The sequence below is a fragment of the Drosophila takahashii genome, chromosome 3R (assembly GCF_030179915.1).
Source record: "Drosophila takahashii strain IR98-3 E-12201 chromosome 3R, DtakHiC1v2, whole genome shotgun sequence".
Classification (NCBI taxonomy): Eukaryota; Metazoa; Arthropoda; class Insecta; order Diptera; family Drosophilidae; genus Drosophila; species Drosophila takahashii.
This window is the reverse complement of record NC_091681.1, coordinates 14272358-14295083: the sequence shown is the minus strand read 5'-3', so window position 1 is coordinate 14295083 and position 22726 is coordinate 14272358. Positions and strand designations below refer to the sequence as shown.

Below are 22726 nucleotides of genomic sequence, written 5' to 3'. Positions count from 1 at the left end.
CACTCACACACGACTGGTAAAAAATAAAGTCCATAAAAAAGGGACATCGCGATGGGCAAAAATTGCCCATATTTGCGGGCTGACCAGCGGCCGTAACGACTGAAACAGGAACAAGGAGCAGTGAGCAAGGATACAAGGATAATGCGAGGACACCGGCAGCAGCAACCACAACAGCAGGCGCCGCCGAATGGGAAATAAAAATAAATGTGCTAAATGGATAATAAAGTACAAAGGACTACAGACATAATGTCCGAACTGACACTCCAAAGCAAACGGAAAAAAGCGAACCACAAAAATGGCAATCCTTGTGTGTGCGAGTCCTTTTTTTAAGCGTAATTTAACTGTTGTGGCCATTGTACTTAATTGAACTGTCAACGAAAATAGATAAACTTAATGGCAAGTGAGGCAGAAAACATGTCGAGAGCAACACATTCGGAAATTCCATTTATGGCAGTCCTTCGGGCTGTCAAAACCCTGGACCATAAAAAACTATATTGGGGTGCAGAAACGCTAACAATAAAAAACAGAGTTAGTAATAATAATAACCCTAACAAAAATCAGAAAAAAGCAAAATCATTTAAAATTTAAATTAATTTTAAGTAGATTACTTGGAATCCTTTTTACAAATTTTAATTTCCATAGGAGTAGTAAATCCTAAATATACATTTACATAAATATATATATGAGTACTTATGCGAATAGTGTGGAAACTGTGCGCCAAGCTGGGCCACTTCATTCCCAAAAAGGCTGCAATTAAAATAAGTACCCGGCCGCTTGGCTTTAGCAAATGTTGCACCACCACCCCACCCAGAACTCGGATATATATACAAAGAGACCATGCTATATGGTATATAAGCACATTGTGTTCGCAAGCTAATTAAGAAATTACTGCAGGCAAAACAGCGTCTGCGAAAAGCGCCAGAACCAGCCCTCAAAATTGGCCCCCATTCTCGTTTTTGGGTGGCGCGGTGGCTGCTATTTGCAAAAAACCACTTCACATATGAGAGCGGAAAATGAAATTAACAAAAAAAAGTCTAAAAAGTTACAAAAAAGAATAAGAAAAGACAAGTAAAAGTAAGTCGAATGCGCGATGAACCTATAATTATAATTTATTTAAACTTAAACTTTTAAAATAGCAATATAAAATCTTTTTATTTAATATTCGATAGAAATATTAGACTTAATGTTTTGTTAATAATAATTTAAATTAATTATTGAAAAATGTTCCACGTTTTGTACAAACCTACTAAATTGAATACTACATTTTGAAATCTTAGACATTTTATCAGTAAAATTGGTATACCATAGCCCGATTTACTACCCTGTAAAAAAGAGCGATCTCATAATCCAGCCACTGACTCCCCAAATCCGCCCAAACAATTCACTTTACATATGAGCAAATGTGGCCCAAAAAGACCAGCGAAAAGCGAGGCTGCATTCACTGAAAGCAGCCAAAAAGCAACAAAAAAGCAGCCAAAAAGCAGCAAATAAAGCAAAAGCCAACCAAAGTGCTCGTTGTCTGGGGGCAGGCAATTTTTATAATTTCGCTACAATTTTGAGGCATTTTATGAGATGAATTGAAATATTTTTTCGCTCTGCTCCTTTTTCGGGCACATTTCGCATTCAGCGAAGGAAAGCCATCAAATCCATTCATGCGCTTAAATAAAATGCTCAAGCACTTGACTGCATCCATACAGAAATGCTGTGGAGAGCATCCGATGTCGAATAAAAGGTTGCCTAATTTGTTCAGTTGGCTTGCACAGAAAAAATGGCTGGAAACTGAAATAGCAAGGCTCAACCCCTTTTTGGGTTTTTTATCTTGGGGGCCAAAATGGACAATGTGCCATTGTGGCGAAATTCATTTTGAGGACGAAAATGGAAAGCCTAATCCCCGTTAGCAGTTTTATTCCACCTTTGGTTACACAATTCTCAGGAAATTCAGAAAATTCAGAAAATAAGCAATCCTTAAAGTGCTGGCTAAATCCGGCCTTCGGCCAGCGGTTTACCGACCGGATGAAATACAAGCCAATAAACAAACGATTGGCTGCGAAATAAGCGCATCAACGAGTCATACATTTATTCGTACAATAAAAACGAAATGTTTTTAACGCCCTCCATTTATGCGCAGTCGTGTGAAATGCAACACTCCACACAATCGCCTATAATTATGCACAAATGTGTGTAAATATATATATAGGCTGTTCGGGAGATATATCCACTGAATCACAGTTATGCCGACGTTTGGTAATTCAAACCCGCCGCCACCGCTTGTTAGGCATAGCGAAAAAAGCATTTTATGCATTTTTATTGCCATTTATTTGCTGCGCACAATTCGCAATTTATTTTTGCAATTTAACACGCGATGCGGAGAGCCGAGAACGAAACTCGAAACTCGGAAATGGCAGTGGCAGTGGCTACGGCTACGGCCCAAAGGACCCAGAGGGCCAGGAAATGGGGGCTCGACGCGACTAAATTGCAACAAACTGCACAATAAATGGCAACTTAAAACGCCTGCAATGCGAGTGAAAACAAAAAGCAGAAACAGCACCAACATGCATTGCAGCAATTGTGGCAAAAGCTGTTCTGTTCTGTTCGTTTCTGTTCTACCGGTATTGTTATGGCCAGGTTTACATATATATGCTGCATATCCGGCTTTATTTGCGTTGGCAATTAAACGCAAATAAGCGCTTGCAAAAGGCAGAATGCAGAGTGGGCGGGATAAATCCAATGGAAAAACATTTGTATCAAATGCCAGCAAATTGCTATACCACGAATAGGATGAGAGGCTGAGTGGATTCGATACAGAGACAATATATGTGGACAGATGCTTCTAAAGGTCGACTGCATCGGCACAAAAGGGTTGGGATCAGTTTAAAACTGAAAGGGAAAAGTACCCACTTTAACTTCAGGTCAGCACATATTTTAACATAATTAAAACCACTTCATAAGTTAATAATCCCTTAAATAAATCTTCTTTTGATCAATAAAAAATAGCAAAAAACCCTCCAATAAAGAGCTTAAAATATTAATTAGTAAAACCCATTTAGTTTTGGTTTTTTTTTCTATATGTTTATATAATTTATTAATATCTTTATATATATAATTTGTTATTTGTATATTTATAAGCATTTCATGTCTGTGAATGTGTGTGTACGCTTACGAGTTCGGTTTGGTTTCAGTTGAAGTTTGGATTATGTTAACATTCGATTAAAAGTATAAATAATTTAACTAATTATTTGGTAATTGCTTGACACACAGCTTACGAATAGCACTAGACTAACATTGATTGCCTTGGCCCCAAGGGATCCCGGCTTAGCATATCGAACTTATATAACTTACACTTGACCAGCAATTTAGGGGTTTAAAAGCCAAAAACAAAAACGATACGAGAAATCAAGCGCCCACACTAACCGCCGGTTAGTTTGCAATCGGTTTATGTATTTACATGGTGTGGGCTATTTTTTTTTAAGCCTAACTTATTGAGCAAGAGACATTTAAATTTACAAGGAGCTTGAGTTGTAAGTTTATTTACAGGGGCTTTTAGGAACAAACTAGCAGAAAAACTTGAAACCAATTGATGTGGTTCTGCGCGGAGAGGAGAATTCCTTTAAAGACTTTCGAATGTTTCGAAATCGTTCAATATTTTCAAAGCCTTTTTGAACATTCTCCTCTCAATTTGGAGCCACTTGGTTGGATTTGGCTCAGTAGGCCTTCTGGTTGGCGGTCTTGTCCGCGCCAGGAGCAGCGAGCTCCTTGTGCTGGCCGGGATTCTCCTTGCTTTCCAGGCAACTGAGACTGCCCTTGGAGGCTGTCGATTCGGATTCCTGCTCCTCATCCGCCTCCACATCGATGGCGGCGTCCTCGTCGTCGTGCAGATTCGGGCGCTCCTGCTCCGAGTCGGAGTCCATTTCCGCCTCCGCCAGGGGCTCGCAGCTGCCCAGGAAGGGCAGCCGTTGCATCTGCTGCGGCGGCGGATGCGGCGGAGGGTGTCCCACGGGATTGGGCGGCTTCAGCAGCGACATGGGCGCCGCCAGGCACCCCACTCCCTATACCAGCGAGGAGAGCGGTGGTCGCGGTGGGCTGGTGTTGCGTGCCGCCGCATAGTACTGCATGGGGTGGTGGTGCGGCGGCGGCGGGGGCACGAACCCGGCGGTGGTGCCGTCGTGGTAGAGCACCGGCACTCGGACCAATCTCTGGGCCGCATGCGCCATATTGGCCATGTTGGCCGCCTCCAGTTCGGCGGCCAGCTGGCGCTTCCACTTATTGCGACGGTTCTGGAACCAGATCTTCACCTGCGTCTCGGTGAGCCGCAGCGAGGCGGCCAGACCCGCCCGCTCCGAGGAGCTGAGATAGCGCTTCAGATCGAAGGTCGACTCCAGCTGAAAGACCTGGGCGCGCGAGAACACGGTCCTCGTCTTCTTCTTGCGCTTCGAGTTGCCATCGCCGTGCGGCGAGGAGCTGTCGGAGGGTCCATCCGTCCCATCGTCCTCCTCGATGATCTCCTCGCCCTCCTCATCCGACTCGTTGGAGCTGCTGGGCAGCAAGTAGCCGCCGTGTGAGCCGGCCAAATGCGAGTGTGGGTGGTGGGCGAGACTGCTGCCGCCCCCGCTGCTGCTGCTGCTGGTGGGCGTGGTGGGCTGGTGGGGATGCTGTTGTGGATGCTGTTGCTGCTGCTGTGGATGCTGTTGCTGCTGTTGCTGTTGCTGTTGCTGTTGTTGCTGCTGCTGCTGCTGCGAGTTGTGGGCGGGGTGGTAGAGGGGGTGAAGTGGGTGGTGCGAGGGCGATTTGCTGGCCTGGTTCGAGTTGGCAGTGGCGTTGCTGTTGTTGTTGTTGTTGTTTGGGCTCATGGAAGTGGGCGATGGCGGATTCTCGGTTGTGTTCGTGGAGGAACTGTCTGCAAGGAGAGAGAAAAACGGGAGAGAAAAGCGGTTAGCGAGAGAGTCTGAGTCGGAGAGAGCTTAAATTGTATTAGTTGATTTGTCAGTCTCAGTGGGTGGTTGGGTGGCCTGGGTGGTCTTTGGGGTGGTTCCTCCTAAGGGTTGCTGCTCCAAGATACTGTATCTGTGTGCAGAGATTTAAGCTGCAACACTTAACCTCACACTTGTCGCCCCAGCGTTTTATTTATTTTTTGTGTCATTCGTGATTGCTGTGGGTTCTCAAAGCGCAGACGCCGAGAGTGTACATACAGATATATATACAGATATATACCATACCATACCCATGCCCATGGCATAATATAGCATAGCAATCCCTGCTCTGTCTGCGCATTAAATTACCATTTAAAATGGCTGTCAGTCAGCTTGGCCGATTTTCTTTTTATCGAAGCTTTTAGTTTTGATCTCATTTGAAAAGTTTAAATTGCCGTAATTTGCCTTGAATGGATTTCGGCCAGTGGGAAAAAAATTAAATCTCTTAATAGCACAGAGCGCTCGGCAGAAACTTTCACCCGGAAAAACTCAACTATCCGTGAGGATAGTGGTGGATAGTTGGAGTGGCAGCGAAGGTGAAGAACTTAAGGCCAATTTACATGAACAAATGCAATTGCAACGACTCTTAATGCCAACGGGGCCAATTAAACGGGCTTAAATTGCACTCACTGGTGTTTCAGCTGCAATTGCAATTGCAGTTGCACTCTATACTCCACTGCGAAACATGTCAAACGCTTTGTCCGTATCGAGTTACTCGATTACAAATTGCAATTAATTGCAAATGACGATTAAAGCAGTCGTCTCACTTGGCTTCCATTTCAGCCCGAGTGGGTGAGCTTAAGACATTAGCATAGTCTGCTTCTGGGGCGAAATTCTTTGAGGCATTAGCCGCTGCCGTCGACTAAACAACTTAACTCTGAGTCGAATGCATCGGACTGCCAGAGCACTCGGAAAAAATCTGATGTATTCGATAATGTTTCCTGGGAGTCTAAAAAAAAATACTATTTAAAGTCAGCAGATTGTAGAACTTGCTATCTAGACTTTAAAGGTTTTATGAATAATATCCAAACGATTTTACCAATTGACTGTAATTATGAAACTGTGAAATAATCTAAAATAATACCTTTAACCTTTGAAAGCTTCTTAATAACCCTATTTCAGGAATATTAAAATATTAAGTAATTTGTAAAACGAAGAACTGTTTGTCTAAAAAAAATAAATAATTTGTAAAATAAGTGAAATTGAAGTAGAGCTTTAAACAATATAAACAGTTTGCTATTTCTTGGAATTCCATTTGTACTTTCCCTGCAAAACATCGATGTTGTCCAAATATCGAAAATATCGATCATATTCAAGTTTTAAATGGAAGTGACTGTTTGTTCGCCTACATAGGAAAAAAATTCAAAGCAGATTAGTAAATACACCAATGCACATTAGTTTGTATCTCCCAATATTCTGTTTTTTATCAATCCAGAAGAGTCCGTAGACATATGATTAATTTTCGGCTAGTGTACTGTGTGGAATGCCTGACCCATCACATTCCTGGCGAAAATAAAAAGGCGGATGCAACGGGTGCTAAGCCGCTGTGGCATGTGCTCAGTACAGTTCAGTTCAGTTCCGTTCAGTCGTCTTAATTTGAGCCGAGGAAAAGTCGGTAACTCCGTTGGCTGTTGGCTGCTTGTAATCAACTTACCATGAGTGGGACTGTGGAAGGGCAGTCGCTGGGGGGCCCAGGGCCATCCGGGCGGACAGAGGGCGGCATAGCGACCAGCCAACGCTCCCCACTGCGAGATGAAGCCCAGTCTGAAAGGAGAAGAGGAATAATATTGGTTAATAACGCCATCAATTATGCATTCTGATGATTGCCAGAAAATCAAGACTTGAAGAGACCCCCTTCCAAGATGCGGGCCGAATTTAAGAGGCCATTAGGCATTTACCATTTTGCCGACGGCCAAAAGTTGTTCAGCCAAAGAAAGTTGAAGCATCAAAGTTCACAAGGAGGGAAAATCAAGGAGGCTGGCGACCCTTAACAACCCCATAACTGACAACAGCTGTTAAGAATTTGGCCCACTCAACCCTGCCTGCCGAGTATACATATATGAAGAAACACTGGAAAAAGATTTACGACTTTCTGTGCTAAAATTATATTTATAAAATATTTGTAATCGAAATTATACACCCACTTCACTTATACAATATATGTAAGCTATACCATTTTCTGGAATTTTTTAATTCCATAAACTTATATGGTAGTATTTTTCTCTCTGTGTATGTGCCCGTGTAACCTTGTTAACTTACTGGCTTAAAAGCATCTTTATAAATACATTTTATTTATTTATGCTGGCAAGACGAAACACTTTTCGTTATAATGTGTTCTATATTCGCATCGAGGAGAGTTATTTGGGGTGAGTTTTCCCCGTTTTTTTGTTTTTCGCTTCGACTTGTGTAATCGGGCCGAATGTAAGTGGCCAAAGTTGCTGTTGTCCCTTAAATGTGATTGATTCATTGGTTTTTTATTTACCGTCTTTTAAGCTTCCCACGCACCCACTGAACTTTGGTGTTAAACGTAAGCCCCACGAAATGCGTTGTTCTCACCGTTCTAAAATGCCCGTTCGCACTATACAGTAGCCAACCCCTTGAGCTCGTTTTGCTTTCGCATTTCGCTTTTACCGGGCGGTTGGACTAAGCTCTCCCCACAAACTTTGACCCCCAAGGGCAGGTGACCCGGGCGCAGACTGTGATTTCTTTTCGAGGGTGCAGTTGCAACCCAACCGCCTCAGACAGAAAATGAAAATGCAACGCGGAGCGTGTGTGTGTGTGTGACATTAACATTTAGTTGACCTCTTTCGCTGCGGCCAAGGGTGCATCAGGTGTGGAAATCAATAGCCAGGTGGGCGAGAGTCCCGCTCTCTCTCTTTTTTTCTCTCGCTTTGCACCGATTGCCAACGGCAGTAATGATTTTCAATTAAGTTTACTTTCAGCCCGGAATGGCAAATTATGAGGAGGACTCTTCAGGGGCTTCCCCAAGTTGCCAGCTCAAATCACTTCTAATGGGCTTCATGTTTACAGCGGCAATTGAGAGAAAGCCGCTTTGGCTTTTGGCTAAAAGACAGAAGCCGGAACCCAAACAGCCGCAAAAAATATAAAAATAGGAGAAACTCCTCTCAAGTTACCAACACGACGAGAAAAATCAAGAGCACAAGTATAGAATTTGGTATCGATTTAATTTAATAATTTAGCGAAGGCAAAAGCAGCATTTTCAAGTATTTATATCTTGAGCACAAATTAATAAAAAGTCAGTTTAATTTTTATATAGGGATTTTGATTCAATCAATTAATTTTTCAAGGTAGAAAAACGAGAATGTAAGGCATACTTAAATCCAATATATTTGATATTATTTGAAAAATAAATATTTAAGAAAATCTTTCATTAAAAAAATGTTGTTTGACAAATAAAGAATAATATTAAGTTTGGCAGCACCTAATTTTAACTAACATTTTATTTTATCATTTCAAGTTAAAAGCTTAAAGTCATAAATGTCACATTCTAGGATAAAATCTTGAAATCTTTTTCTCAATTTCCTCCTGCTTTCCCTTAAGTGTACTCATCATCCCAGCTCCTCGGGCCAAAAAGAAAAAGGACAAAAGAAATTACCTCAATTACGGGGCTAATTTCGAACGATGTTGGTCGGCAGGAAAAATCAAAACAAAAGCTTGTAGCTATTTGCTCGACTAATTACGCAAATCAAGAGCTCGACGCGGATAATGAAATAAATACAAAATAAATTTGCCCAGGGCGAACCGCGGACAGCTGGGTATTCATTTCCACGACCACTAGCATTTCCAATTCCATTGGTGTCACTCTGCGGCGGAAGCGGACGGCCATGTTTTAAAAGTGGGTGCGCCTGCCCCATTTTGGACCCTCGTAGACCTCGTAGAACCGCCAACCCCCCATCACCACCACCCCCCGCCGGCTGTCAAATGGGAAATGCTAAATGGGGGTTGATGCATTTGTTATTCAGCTTTTAATGAATTGTTTGCGGTTCTCGCTTTGGGCTCCTTTTCCCGGCTCACCCATCATAATTCCCCGTCTTGGGATCCCTTTGTCCGAGGGATAAAAGTGGGCTATGCAATTGAGTTGTTTAACATGGCGTTGAACATCGGTTTCTGGTTGGTTTCTGGCCTGTCTCCGCTTTGATGTCCCCGAGCTATCTGTGGGCGCTTTCTTTGTGCCGAGATCTGAGCAAAGTTCAAAGTAATGTGTCTGAATGGCTGGGGTTAAGTTAAGCAAATTGCGGCAATGACTGGAATTAACCAATTCAAATGGCATTACCCGCACTTTTCGTACGAATAATGTCGCATTACCGGAATTGATTTAAATAAATATATTTAAATGGGAGACTGAGTGATCCCTAAAACCGCTTAGGAATCGTTCAAGCGTAAAAGATTTGCACACTCTAATTGGTGCATCCCGTGCGGGACCCTCCCCTTCCAAAAATGTATATTTTGCATTGTTGACATTTAACGGTGCGGGTTTTCGAGGGGCACTCGAGGGGTTCTCGACCTGGCCGCAAAGTAGGCAAAATATTAAACACTCGAATGGGCAGCGAACTTTGCTTTTGTCATTAAACGGGATTATTAGCAATATTCCAGTGCCTGGGGAGCGGCTTAGGATATATCCCACAGCTAAGCGAGAAGTAACCAAAAATGGTGACATTTGTGAAGAGCATGATATTGGGTTTTCACTATTCTTTTCTTTTTTGGCGATTTACCACCATGGGAAGCCCCGCCAAATGACACGTGACCAGCGAGCAGAGAACAGAGCAAAGTCAAGCCTCAGATCCAGATTGGATGCATCATCCGATGGTCTGCGGAATATGTTTTGATTAAATTGCGACCATAGAAATTCCCACCGCACCGCCACCAATCGCGATAAGGAATCAAAGGCATTTCACCACTAAACGCTAATCCCCTCAGCGCCGAAAATCAGTTGCAGATGGAGAGATATATTATGGGATTGGTTAGGTCCTCAATTGCGATTGCAATTGGATTGTAATTACTTCGGGGCATTTATATACCTCCGACTGAATGACTGACTGGCTGAGTGAGTGTGTGTGTAATTATAATGTCATCGTCTGCTTTTTGCGTCATCCTGGGAGAAAAGGACAATGCAGGAGCACCCTTTCCGTTCGCCGTCCCATTGTTTCCAGTCCACTCACAAGCATATCGGGTTACACCTCTTGAATGGTTTTTTTTCCTGCGCTCTGCAACTTTTCGAAATCCCCCCGTCCAAACGACCGACTGAATAGTAATTAAGTACAGACTGAGGAGAAAGCCCAGCGCCCAAGGACTAATTAAAAACGTAAGCGCAAATGTCAAAATAAGCCGAGTTCGGGAGGAGAAAGTCCAGTCAAACTATTAAACGATCACTCAGCAATATTTGTATGCCCCGTGGCATTAATCATTCCGGCTGATGATCAAGCGATAAGCCAGTCACATAGGCAGCCACACGTCAGCTGGGCAAGCGCCAAGCAGCAGGAGGCGACACTTCCTCCAGGACGAGGTCCTTAATTGGGGTAACCACGCAGCTCACTCGAGTAGATAGGGACACTAGTGGCAGCGGCGACCCTCGACCAACCTGACTAACTTCCCTTATCGAGGCGATCAGCGGCGCGGGCACGCGTAAATGAAATGAAAATGATCATTATTAAAAAAAGAACGGAGGACTTAAAAAACCACTAGGGAGTCCCCTCTCATAAAATAAAAGTGCAACTTATAAATTCTCTTCGTTGTTTTTTAATTCAACACATGCGTTAATCGAGCTGCCTGGAAATTCGATCGCTCATTCCGTATGCAGCATTTTGAAAGCCGGCTAAGTGGGGTTAATATGCCAACGTGAATGAAATGCACAAGAAAAATATAAATATGCACTCAGGAAGAGAAAAATAAACCAAATAATGGTATTCTGCATTTAAAATACCAGAATTTCATTGAAAATATTGATATTTATGACATATTTATCAGTGTTGATGATTATTTGGACTTCTTTAAAAATGAAAAGAAGCTCTTTAAACTGAATGAATCAGAAACATTAGAAAACTAACAGGTTTTATGTTTTCAGGTTACTTAGACTTTTTTAAAAAAGTATTTTTAGTTGTTAAAAATGTAGATTTTCAAACTGCTTTGCTAGATTATATTATTCTTTCCTCCAAGACTGAATAAATCAGATATACGACTTCGGTTTTGTTTTTCTCCCTGTGCACATTTTGTATCAATAGGTTGCATTTGCAGGACAAACAGTTGTAAGAACGTTTCTTTTTGTGGGTCAGTTGGAGGGTCTGAGGGTTCATTTATTGAGCAGTTACGTTTTGCATACGATACTGGAGCATTGTCAGTCCGTCAATCAGTCAGTCAGTCGGTTACATACATTCAGACCCAAAAACGGTGCATTGAATTTCATCTGGCAAATGTTATGTAACTCGATAGGCAGACCAAATTGCCGGGCAAAAAAACCATAGCCCCCCGACATTTTTCTGCATAAATTCGAGGTCAGCCAGTGCCCAGTGCAACTGAACACTGTTCCATTGGATTTGGCCTTATCTGTCTGGAATCGTTAGAGCCTTCTAGGGACAATGGTCGGGTACTTTAGCCATTTGCATCCTCACCCACTTAATGTCTCGTGTAACGTTTGCCCAACAATTTTCGGTCTTATCGACCATCTCCCAACGACGGCTACTTTGGCCGTCCCTCTCTTCTTTTTGTGCATTTCCTGCGAAGAGATTTGTGTCACCTTCCTTTGTCTTCCCCTAGGACGATTATATAAAATTGGCCCAACCCGAGGGCGAACAAGTGGAATGGCAGCCTCTTTGGGCTCATTGAGGGAAGGCTTGACTTTTTGGTTTCATCTGGGTCGACTACACTGAGAGGTAAATAGGTGCAGAAGAAAATTCAAACAAAACCTAAATATACCTTTTTTTTTACAACAGATTAGGTTTATTTCGGTAAATATAAACAGCCCAAAGGAAGGTAAAATCTAAGTTAAAATTTACAAATAAATGATTTCTACTCTTTTTGGAAATTTAGCTAAATAATTAAAAAGAATTTAAAGTGGTTTTGAAATTACTACATCCTAACCAGAAGAAATTTTAAAGAACTGATTAATTTAAGGAACTCTTTAGAGGCCTACTAAAATGTGAATTTGTAAGTTCTTACACAAAATAAAATCGATCAAAATATTGATAACCCTTCAAGTTATACAGCAAATTTCCTAATAATTTTTCTAGGGCTTTAATGGTATTTTTAAAACATTAAAAAAAAAAAGATCCATTCAGATTTTAAATTCACTCTTGATTTCAGCAGGTTTCCTTAAATCCCCCCGTATATCTGGATCACATTTGCTCACCTGGACAGCATGGCTGCATCCTGGGGTCCGCCGGCTCCTGGCTGCGGCAACTGGGGGATCGGAGTTATCAGACCGGCGGCGCCGTTCTTCTTGGCCGGCTCGCTGCGACTCAGGATGCTGGAGATGGAGAAGCTGGTGAATCCGTTGGATCCGGTGGTGCTCTTGCCACCGCCTCCGCTGCTCCCGTTGCTGTCGTTGCTGTTGTTGCTCAGGTTGGCCGCTGCCACGGCCGCCGCTGCCGCTGCTGCAGCCGCCGAGGCGCAGGTGTTGTTGTGATTGAGCGCCTTGCTGTTGTTGTTGTTCAGGCTGAGTCCCTGCTGCAGCTCCTCACCGCCATTCCGCTCGGGGCTCTTCATCGGCGGACTGAGACGCTCGAGATGCGACTGGTGTTGCTGTTGCACCTGCAACTGTTGCTGCTGCTGCTGCTGTTGCTGTTGGCTGGTGGGCGTGAGGGCGTGCTGCAGCAGGGCGGGATGGGTGGCCCCGTGGGCGGGATGCAGGTGGTGGCCAAAGGTGTGGAGCGCATGATGCAGCGCCACCGGATGGCCGCCCAGGGTGCTCAGGTGGTGCTGCAGATGGTGGTGCAACACCGCCGGCGGAACGGCTCCGCCGCTGGGACTGTGATGGAAGTGGCTGCCGTTGCCGCCCGAGGCGGAGGTGGTGGGCGTGCCGGCGGCCGTATTGGGCGTATTGGAGCGATGGGTGGGCGTGGCGGGCGGCGAACTGCCGTCGGCGGAGCGGGCCGGCGAGCGGACCAGCAGCGGACTGTCGCGGGCGGCGGCGCCCAGAGGACTCGGCTCCGGACTGGAGACCACACTGATGTCAACTTCGGCCTCGGAGGAAGACATGGCTAGTGATTACTCTCTACTTTTTATTTAATATTTATATTTGTAGTTCAATTGATTTTTAGAAGCACTCTTGTTCTTTAGTTTGCACTTGTGTGTTTCTTCTTTCTATATATTTTCCTTGGCTATTTCAAAACTTGGTTCACTTTACTCGTGGCACGAAAAACTCGTTAAGGGAAAACGCGGAGCGCTACCGTTGGGAAAAACACGTCTGCACCGTTTGATCAACGTTTCGCATTTAAATTCAAATGCGGCTGTTAACAGACGCACAAGTCCTGAGTTCTGAGTTCCGAGTCCTTCGTCCTTTCTGTCTGTCTGTGTGTGTGCGAGCCTGTTAGGGGGTGTGTGTGTTTGTGTGTGTTTGGAAAAGCGATCGTTTAGTGTTTTTATTGTTTCAGTCTCTGGATTTTTAACCCCCGGTCTCGTGTCCGGAGAGCGTGGAACTGAAACTGAAACTGAGACCGAGGTGGTTGGCTGGCAGCCCTGCAAATTCTTTTGGTCTTTGCGCTAAATGGTTTTCCACACTCGCACACACACTGGCTTACTTTTGCACCCCTCCTGGGAGGGTGTGTCCCATGCTCTCGCTCTCCGTCAGTCCGTCTCTCTCTGCGGGGCTAGCCCTCTCTCGTTCGCCCCGCCTGGTGGCCTCCCTTTCTGGCCGCTCTTTTCCATCCCATTTGCAGTTTGGAATTTCTTTTCGTTTATTTCGACAATTGCACTGCAACCGCATCGACAGACACTTTTCGGATTTTCCTCTTTTTTTCATAGTTTTTTCTGTGGTGCTGTGGGGCTTGGCTTTCCACCCCCTTAGGTTGGGAAACACTTGGCATTTGGAACGCCATCTAAAGTGGGGGCGCACTCGGCTCTACTCGCAAAATCGACTCGAATCGCTTCGCTCGGCTGGTGTCTATTGAAATGCCAATATAAAATCAATCAATTGCCACCTAACAGGGGTCAAGTGTTGCTCTGTGGCGCCATTGAAATTTCCCAGCCAGCCAGATGCAAACTTTTTCGACCAGAAAAGTGTTGGCGAAAATGTACCAGTTGATTGCAACTTTGCGGTTAACAGATTGAGTGCTTGAGATTCCATTTAAAGGTTAAAAGATTAAGAGGAAACCAAACTAAATCATGTGATCTTATAAATATTTCAAGCGTTTTATAACGAAAATCAAAATTAGGCATCCGTTTTTATTTAAAGATGTTTGGTGGGAACACCAAATATATATTGCAATTTAATACTTATTTATTACTGATTAAAAACAACCAGAAAGCTTTATTAAAACCTTTTTTGAAGTGAAAAAAATAATGTTTTTAACCTTTTTCAATTCAATGCCATAAGTCATATAATTTTTAGAAAGGTGTATCAATTTTACACCTACAAATAAAGAGTTATCAAGGCTTCACATAATACGATCTTAATATTTAACAAATTTATTTATAAACTAATTACTTATTTCGTATTTTAAAATAATATTGTCGAGTTTCAAGTTTCCAACAGACATAACCTGTTCACCCAACATATTTCAAGTTTTCAAATGTATTAGAATCTCCCTTTTTTTAGTAGAATCCTTCGAGCTTTTTTGCCTTATATCATGTTCCATTCCATGACGTCCCGTTCCCCAAAGAGAAAACCTCCCCTAAGCCTAAGCGGCCATTTTTGACAAGTATCTCTGCTCTGCAAACTTTGCAGACTAAGAGCGGGAGAGAGTGGGCGAGAGAGAGAGGGAGCGAGTGAAAGAGAGAGAGGGCAAATTGAATTTTTAAATGCTTTCGCTTTTTATGAGACAACCACGAGGCATTCAAAGAGTGTTGCAAACGATTTGGCCGAAACAAAACAAACATTATGCGAGTCAATTACCCGTCGAAGGAGAGAGATGGCGAGACCGGCCAGAAGAGAGAGAGAGCACTCTCTTTGGGGGCGTGGCCAGCGGAGGGCCAATGGGGTGGCCGCTCCTCAAATGCCGGAGAACGCTTTTCAGCGACGGCAAAAAGAGGAGCAAAAAAAGCAAGCAGCAAACAAATGGGTAACAAACATTTGCAGCTCAGACAGCGACGCCGAAATATGCGTAGAAATTCATGCGCAATTACATTTATCCTGTTTAGAAGATTGCTTTTGCCAAAGTGCGTCTCCAAGTGCTGAGGGCAAGGCACCACCCCCCTGCCCAGCACCCCTATTTTCCGCCCACCACCCCCCATTTTCCCTCGGAGGTGCATATATATGTGTGTACTTTGTGGAGCCATCACCTGCGTTCGTAACACATTTTTCCGTAATTTCCCTCTGTGCATTGCTCGCTCTTGATTCGTTTTCGTGTAAGACTTTAGAGTGAGATTGGGGGTGTAAGAAAAAAACCATGGGGGTTGGGACTTATTCGGGGAGCATTGGAGTGGGGAATTGGGGGACTTCAAAAATAGTGACACTTAGGCGCCTGCCCCACTTTCATTTCAATCTCAATTCACAAATGGAAATTGCGTTTATTCAGCACCTCTGGATGATTTCATTTGTGCGGCGCTCTGTTCTCGAGGAAATTTCTACTTGGATTTGATTGCATTCATTTGGCCAAATGGGAAATGCCAGGCAAGAGGTTAACTTAAGGTTACACTGAAAAATCTGAAAGTCCTCTTTCTTTAATAATATCCTAGATTCCTGAAGCCCTGCTTAGAATTTTCTTAAATAAAATAGGCCATAAACTATTTCTTAAAGGATAAATCAATGGCAGTTCCCAAGAGTTTTTTTGTGTAGTGTAATCGTGGGAATGAGAGGGAAAATCCCATTAATCTCAATGCCTGACCGTTGGCCAAGGCAAGCCACAAAAATTCGGAAAAGCTCTTTTGCTTGGGAACATTTAAAAGAAATAACAAACTGTTCAACTGTCGGACAAAACGATTTCTACAACAAATTGCACTGCAATAAAAGAGCTAAAGCTGCAGTGGAAAGAGACGGGTAGACGGCGGGGGAAGGAGAGGGAGTGTGTGAGTGAAAGGAGAATGCAGAAAGCAGAGGAGAGAGTGGCTGAGAAGGAGGTCTAATTGACGTACGAGCAAAGTGGGAGTTGCAATTTTCATTGACTCCACTTTAGTTTGCACACTGCACAGACACAGACACACAGAGAAGCAAAGTTGGAAAGAGAGAGGGAGAAAAAGAGAGGGAAATAGGGGGAGCGAGTGAGAGGGGTATATGGAAGCTGGGCTTAGCTTGCTCGACTTAACTGCAATTAATTTGGCAATTGAAGGTAGTCGAACAAAAACTAACATTATTCCACCTAAATTCCCGAGACACACTCCATTTCAATTTCGGAATTTTCCGAATTTCGATTTTCCAACTCACACAAACACATTAGGCAAATGGAGAAGGCCTTTGTCCGTCTGTCTGTTGTAGCATTTTGTATAATAGGCAGAAAGCATGGCAAAACAATAAACGTGGAGAGTGGAGAATGGAGAGCATGGCATGGAATGGTTAAAAGCAAATGGAGTTGTAGTCCCCGGTCCTTCGAAGCTATGCAATGTGCCATGTTTTGCCATACTGACCACCCATCACCCATCACATCATTATCATCCTTTCGGCTATTTGCGGCTATTAGTCAGCCAAATTTGTGTGACGCGCTTTTCCTTCGCTTTTGGGGGCTTGGCTTTTGTCTTCTTTCAGAATGCAAACAATGGCGGGAATGAAAGTATAAAAGACCACACGCAAGCCAGCCTTCCACCCCCTCCACCGAAAAACCCATCGATCCACCCTCCCACAATCTCGAATCCCATTGAAAACGAACCCAACCAACCCCACAGTGCTCGTAAATAACGCTTTAGACTTTGATTTAAATAAATTGTATTGCGAACGGTAATATTTTATGATTTCAACAGTTCAACAGTTTTCGTTTTCGTTTCCGTTTACGTTCCGATTTCCTTGTGCGTTACTTATGTGTCTTACCTAACATCTTCACTCCCTTTTTCCTGACAAATATATATATCCTTTCTGGGCTCGCTGATTGAGTGCCTTCCCTGGGCGCATATATTCAGCAAGATTGTATTGAGAGGGCTCTAAAATTCCAATTAAATGTGAACGAAATGAGTACTTTCATTGAACAATAAAATATTATCGACTCACATCGATATAGCGAAAATAATATTATGTTTTGTGTGAAATTAAACTGCTGATATTTTAAAAATTATTTTAGTAAATGCTCTTTTAGTGATGGGGTTATACTTATATTACACGTTTTTATGGGAATTATTGTATCAATCCACTTTGATTGAGAAAGATATCCTTTTATGCAAAATCAATAAATAAAAACGGAAATATTTGCCCAATGCGGTCGAGTTACTAATTAAACCGACAAGTGCGGACCGCGATAGCTGAAAGCATTTACGTTTTAATTTTTAACAATTATTTTGTATTATTCACAATCAAGGGACCGCCATCGAGCCGGACCAACCAACCAACCAGCCAACCGAGCGAAAACAGGCACCGCCAACCGTATAAAATTACCAATTTGCAGCAGCAATCCGATCGAAGGAGAAGGGGAGTGAGGAACATTTGCAGTAAGCATCCGCACAGAATGGCAGCCAAATATAGAAGGAAGATTTTGTGGAAGGGGGTGGAGTCGAGGATACAACGAGCCAGCTTCGATTGTTGGCCAAATTGAATCCTTTTCGCCGGCAATCCTCAATACCCGGTAAAATCAATGGCCAAGGAGCGGTTTAAGCCATTGAATCTGATACGTCTGTGTGGGCAGCGCAGCGTTCTAAAATTGACAGCTAAATTATTGGTTTAATTTCTTCAGCCCAGAGGGGGCAATAAAATAACAAAGGACGTCGGTTCTCAATTACAGAGAACATATTATGGAATATAAACAAGTCATTACAAATTATTCCAAGATTGGCCATTCAATAAATGGTCATTTGTAAGCTGTTTAATGAAGGGTTTTCTTTACTATTAGATGAATATCATTTGTAAGTTTTTTTTAAATAATATCCGAAAAACAAGAGATAATTACATAACGTAATGTATATGTTAAATCTAACTTTTTAAGATAGCTAATAAATTTTAAAATTGTCACTAAACTAAACTATAAAAGTGGTATTTTCGCATAATTTAAATAATAAATAAATTAGGAAATCACTCATACGCCACGTATCCCTTTAAATTAGCATAAATCGTCCATTTTGGCAGCCCTATATCAAGTTCTGACATTTTAAAATCACCGTGAATGGCGAACCCTTCCCATTTCAACCCTCAGCGGCCTTTTGTGATCTTTGGCAACGGAATAATATTATTCGCCGGCAAAAGGATCGCCGAGGATCCACTTGAAAGACGATCGCAGATTAATGCGATTAACTTACAGTTGATTTCAGCACAGAAAGAAAAAATAGAATAATGCGAAACGGTCTGAATGGCGGTGAATGAAAAGTAAAAGTTTCAAATTTAACGGTAGCAAACAAAGGCGTCGGCAAACATAGCGAAAATCGCGCTAAAGTCCTTAATTTCGCTAGGATGCGCACGCACAACAGACACTCGAACAACAGACAAACCGCCGACGGACAAAAGGGACAATCCTCGGGTCTGAGACTTAATTATTTTATAAGACGGGGCCGAATTCGAACTCGACGGGCGGTGGACCGCCCAGAGTGCGTGTGTGTCTGTGAGTTCTACATGTCCTGGCTAAAACAAGAAGTCCTTGGCTTCTCTGCGGTTAGCATCGTGCAGCTCAATTGGCCCTCAAAGGCAGTCACACCCCCTCTTCGCAACTCCACAGATCTCCACCTCTGGTCTCTGGTCAAAGCGAAATATCAATTTGTCGCCACATCATAAAAAGCAGTGCAATAAAATTACCTCCCCCACGCAAATACACCCCAACGCAGGGGATGCCGCCCGTCTATCTCTCGGCCAAATCCCACATTCAATTTCGCACTGCTTTGTGCGCAAAATCCCCAAAGGAATCAGCACCGAGTCCTGCTGCACTGAGAAAAAATCATGACCCTGGAAGGCAACGATATACCTTTTTTAGATTATTTAAATCTTGGCCTTCCAAAGAAAATTATTGTCCATCAAAGTTAGTGGCTAATCCAGGATTTTGTTGTGGGCGTGATATCAAAACAATTTTTTTGTTGCATACTTTTTGAATACCAAAATGGATAGCGTTTTATTTATTATTCAGCAAAAGGCTAAAATATTTTTGGTAATTTTTTCGCTCTGTGTAGCACACAAAGCCTCAACCAAGGAGCCGAACAACAAAGAAAAGCAAAAGCAAGACAGCAGCAGCACACACAAAAAAAAGTACAAAGATAAAACGGGAATCACATCGTAAATGGCAAATGCAATTCGCGTATTTTATGACGCGCCGTTTTGATGGCGCAAAAGTGCTACCCATCTAGAGCCACCTCCATGGCCAAGTCCTCCATGCGGAGCCCCTCCACCACCGCATCCCCATCCACATCGAAACAGAAAAGGAATCAGAAACAATGGCTCATAGAGCTGCCCGGGATGATAGTGATGCCGGTGGCTTTGTGCGCGTGTGGCTGCGCCAAAGTAAGCTGAACAATAATAAGAGACAAGCAAAATAATAAAATAAATAACGAAGAACAATTCAATTATTTTCGGGCGAATGTTAAAAGCCAACGCAATCAGGACACAGAAGGGCGAGTTCGGTGGTTGTCCACAGAGTGCTTCGACTTGGCTAATGATGATGCATTATGGCCGGATTTGCGCCGGGTTATTGCCATAGTCGAAGCCAAAAAGCTCGGTCCCAATGAACTAGACAGGCCAACCCGAAGCTTATTATAATACACCCGATAGACAAGGGAACACCTACATTCGAATTCCAATTTGACTCGAAATCCCATTCCCCAAGGACTTCAATTAAAATTTGAGTAGCAAATCAAGATATTCTGTTTGCAAAGGATATTTAAATGACTTTGGATAAATAAGAAACAAAAGCATTTGAATTTACTACCAAAAACAAATATTTAAAAGCAATCAAAATGTTTTTAAATAAATAACTTCTAGTCTAGCTAAGCTAAGATAAAGACATTCCAATTAAAATATGAACTTAAGATCTTAAACACTTCGGCAAATTTAAATGTAGAAACTAATCTTTCATTTATTTATTTATTTATTAAAGATGATAGTAAAGTATACCAAACTAAGAGTAACATAGGGAAGTTAAACTATGCTTTTAAGTTCTGTAATTCACTCTAATAATTTTCTCTTCCAATAAATCAGTTATTTTCTATAATCTGCATACAAAATAGTATCTATAAAATATGCTATTCAACCCCTATTATATATTTCCTATTAAAGTAAACGCATTTCATCAAACATCCCAAATATTTACATCGACTCTTTATTGGGAATTTATTGTTGAGCCCTCCGAAACGTTAATGATACTGTTTCCCATATAAATAGTACGATACAATCGCGATGGCTGCCCTGCACCAATTATCTTGCAAATCTCGAGCCACACGCAGCTGGAGGCCTCGAGGTTTCCATATCAAATATAGAAAATATGGCAGGGCTTTAATTGAGATCGGGCCAAACAAACAAAGGAGCGCGCTGCATGTAAATGCAATTTAATTGTAATCCAATTTGTTGCCAACACAACGGGCAGCCAAACGAAAAGCAGTAGCAGTGATATATGTAGATACCTGGGATAACGGCGTTAGATCGGCTTAAGATATGCGCGACTGCTACCGTTGCACCCTTCCCTTTTTGGTTTCCCGATTTTTCCTGGCCTTCCCGGAGTTTCCCTATGCACTTTCCCCCGGCCAACCACATTTGCATCGCAGGCACTCACCCAAAGGAATTATTACTGCAATTAAAATGGTCAAGAACGGGACTCGACTGCGTGTTCCTGAGTCGCCTGGCGCCAGTCTGAGCCAAACTCAAGATCGAAACGATCGCACAGATTCCGGCAATTATGTGCTCAACTTTAGTTAGCTGCAGATGGATTTAGCCAGATATATTGAGATATAGTCGGTCTCCCCGGCCAAGTGCACAATTAACAGCGTGCGGCATGTTGGCCAAACAAATGCTGTTCACTTGGAGGAGGCGAGGATCAGAAAAATGAAATCAAATAAATATGTATTCTTGTTACTATTCCGAACCCTCATGGCAGCCGCTACCCGTGAGATTTTTATCAATCAGTTACTGTACAACGAGACCTGTAATCAGGCGTAAAATTAAGGGCAAACAACGCGGAAATCAAAGTGGTTGAAAGCCTCACGTCACGTGCGCGCACTCCGAATGCTAAGGATATGGGCTATTGATGCAGCTACCGATTTTACACTGCGAAAAATTCGAAAAGTTTTCTAAACATAATAACAACAATATCTTGAAAATGCTCCCAAAATCCACATAAGTCCGGTTTCCCTTATTAAAAAAACTAGATTTAGGTAAATGAATTTATTTCAATAACTATTAAAGTTAATTTATCAAAACATACTTTAAAAATGTTTGTAAATTTGTTGTACCAGAATATTTAAATATTATAAAAACAAATTAAAAACTTAATTTGAATCATTCTATTAAGACATATCCCTAGAAAAATAGGTATACAATTTATATTTAGTGTTAATACAACATTTTCGACTTCTATATTACCCAATTAAGGATAAAGTTTCAGGATTCTAAATTTATATTTGGTGTTTATCAAACTGTTTGACTTCCATATTATCCAACTAAGGATCAAGATTTTTATAGGATTTGAAGTCATCCCGAATATTCGCCGTGCAGCAGGGGTAAATAAATAGTTGAAACAAGGTATTTACTCACTTTATGGTTTCTGACAGCCGTGATTCCTGCTGTTCCCTTCCTCACATGCAAATAGTCGCCTGTAACTTTGCTGCCATTAAAACGAGCCCCGATCCGGATGCTAGTTTCGATGGGCTGGCGTTCACCCCTTCTCAGGACCTCGTTCTCATCTACCTCGACCCGTTAATAAAGTTGCTCAAGTGTAGTCGAGTGGCATATGTTCGGCCGGGGAGTCGACAGGGTTCTTGGGTTTTTGGGCGAAGCTTGAGAGTGCGTGCGTGTCTGGCTTTTGTTACGTCACACAGGATTAATCATAATGAAGTGTTTTAATGCGTTTAGGCACACAAACACAGGAACCCGAAAACACGGAAAATGGCTGAAGTAGCTGGGAGTGTAATTAAATTGTAAACATTTTACGGCTTGATATACTTCAATTATAATAACCGATTTTTTAAATGGAAGTGGTGAAGAACTTTTTGAGTTGGTGATCAACTTTGTGATGGGAATCGTTTTATTCCTACTTAATTATTCTGATTTTTTGAAGAAACAGGATTGATTTATTTGTCACTGTTTTTTCGTTGGTCTGTTCTATGTAAAATACGAATAGTGTTGTTTAGCTAATAATCACATTGGAAAAAATTCAATAAAATTTAACGTGACAATTTTATAGAGAACGCAATTATGACATTTTAAATTTATACACTTTGTTGCTTTGATTGGGACACAATACTTTCTTTGAGGAAATTAGAGCAAATAATAATCAATTTTCGTAATTCTGTTCAAAGGGCTGCCCGGATAAAAGGTTAATGGG

At 42.4% G+C, this 22726-nt stretch overlaps 2 protein-coding genes across 3 annotated transcripts; both read right to left on the bottom strand.

The window, feature by feature from the left end:
- Positions 1–3135: 3135 nt before the first annotated feature.
- LOC138913610 (uncharacterized) lies at positions 3136–4022 on the bottom strand. The gene has a single exon (XM_070217686.1). It carries the CDS (start codon positions 4020–4022, stop codon positions 3702–3704), a length of 321 nt encoding a protein of 106 aa, XP_070073787.1. The 3' UTR covers positions 3136–3701.
- A 24-nt stretch (positions 4023–4046) lies between these two features.
- Hmx (H6 family homeobox) lies at positions 4047–22095 on the bottom strand. Of its 2 annotated transcripts, XM_070217685.1 has the most exons (4): positions 21937–22095; positions 12331–13163; positions 6622–6731; positions 4047–4894 (listed from the first exon to the last, which is right to left on the bottom strand). In XM_070217685.1, exons 2-4 carry the CDS (start codon positions 12684–12686, stop codon positions 4047–4049), a joined length of 1314 nt encoding a protein of 437 aa, XP_070073786.1. In that variant the 5' UTR covers positions 12687–13163; positions 21937–22095. The 2 variants fall into 2 exon arrangements, with proteins under 2 accessions (XP_070073786.1, XP_017010685.2); XM_017155196.3 differs by lacking the exon at positions 21937–22095 and having other exon boundaries at positions 12331–13409.
- Between the last annotated feature and the right edge of the window lie 631 nt (positions 22096–22726).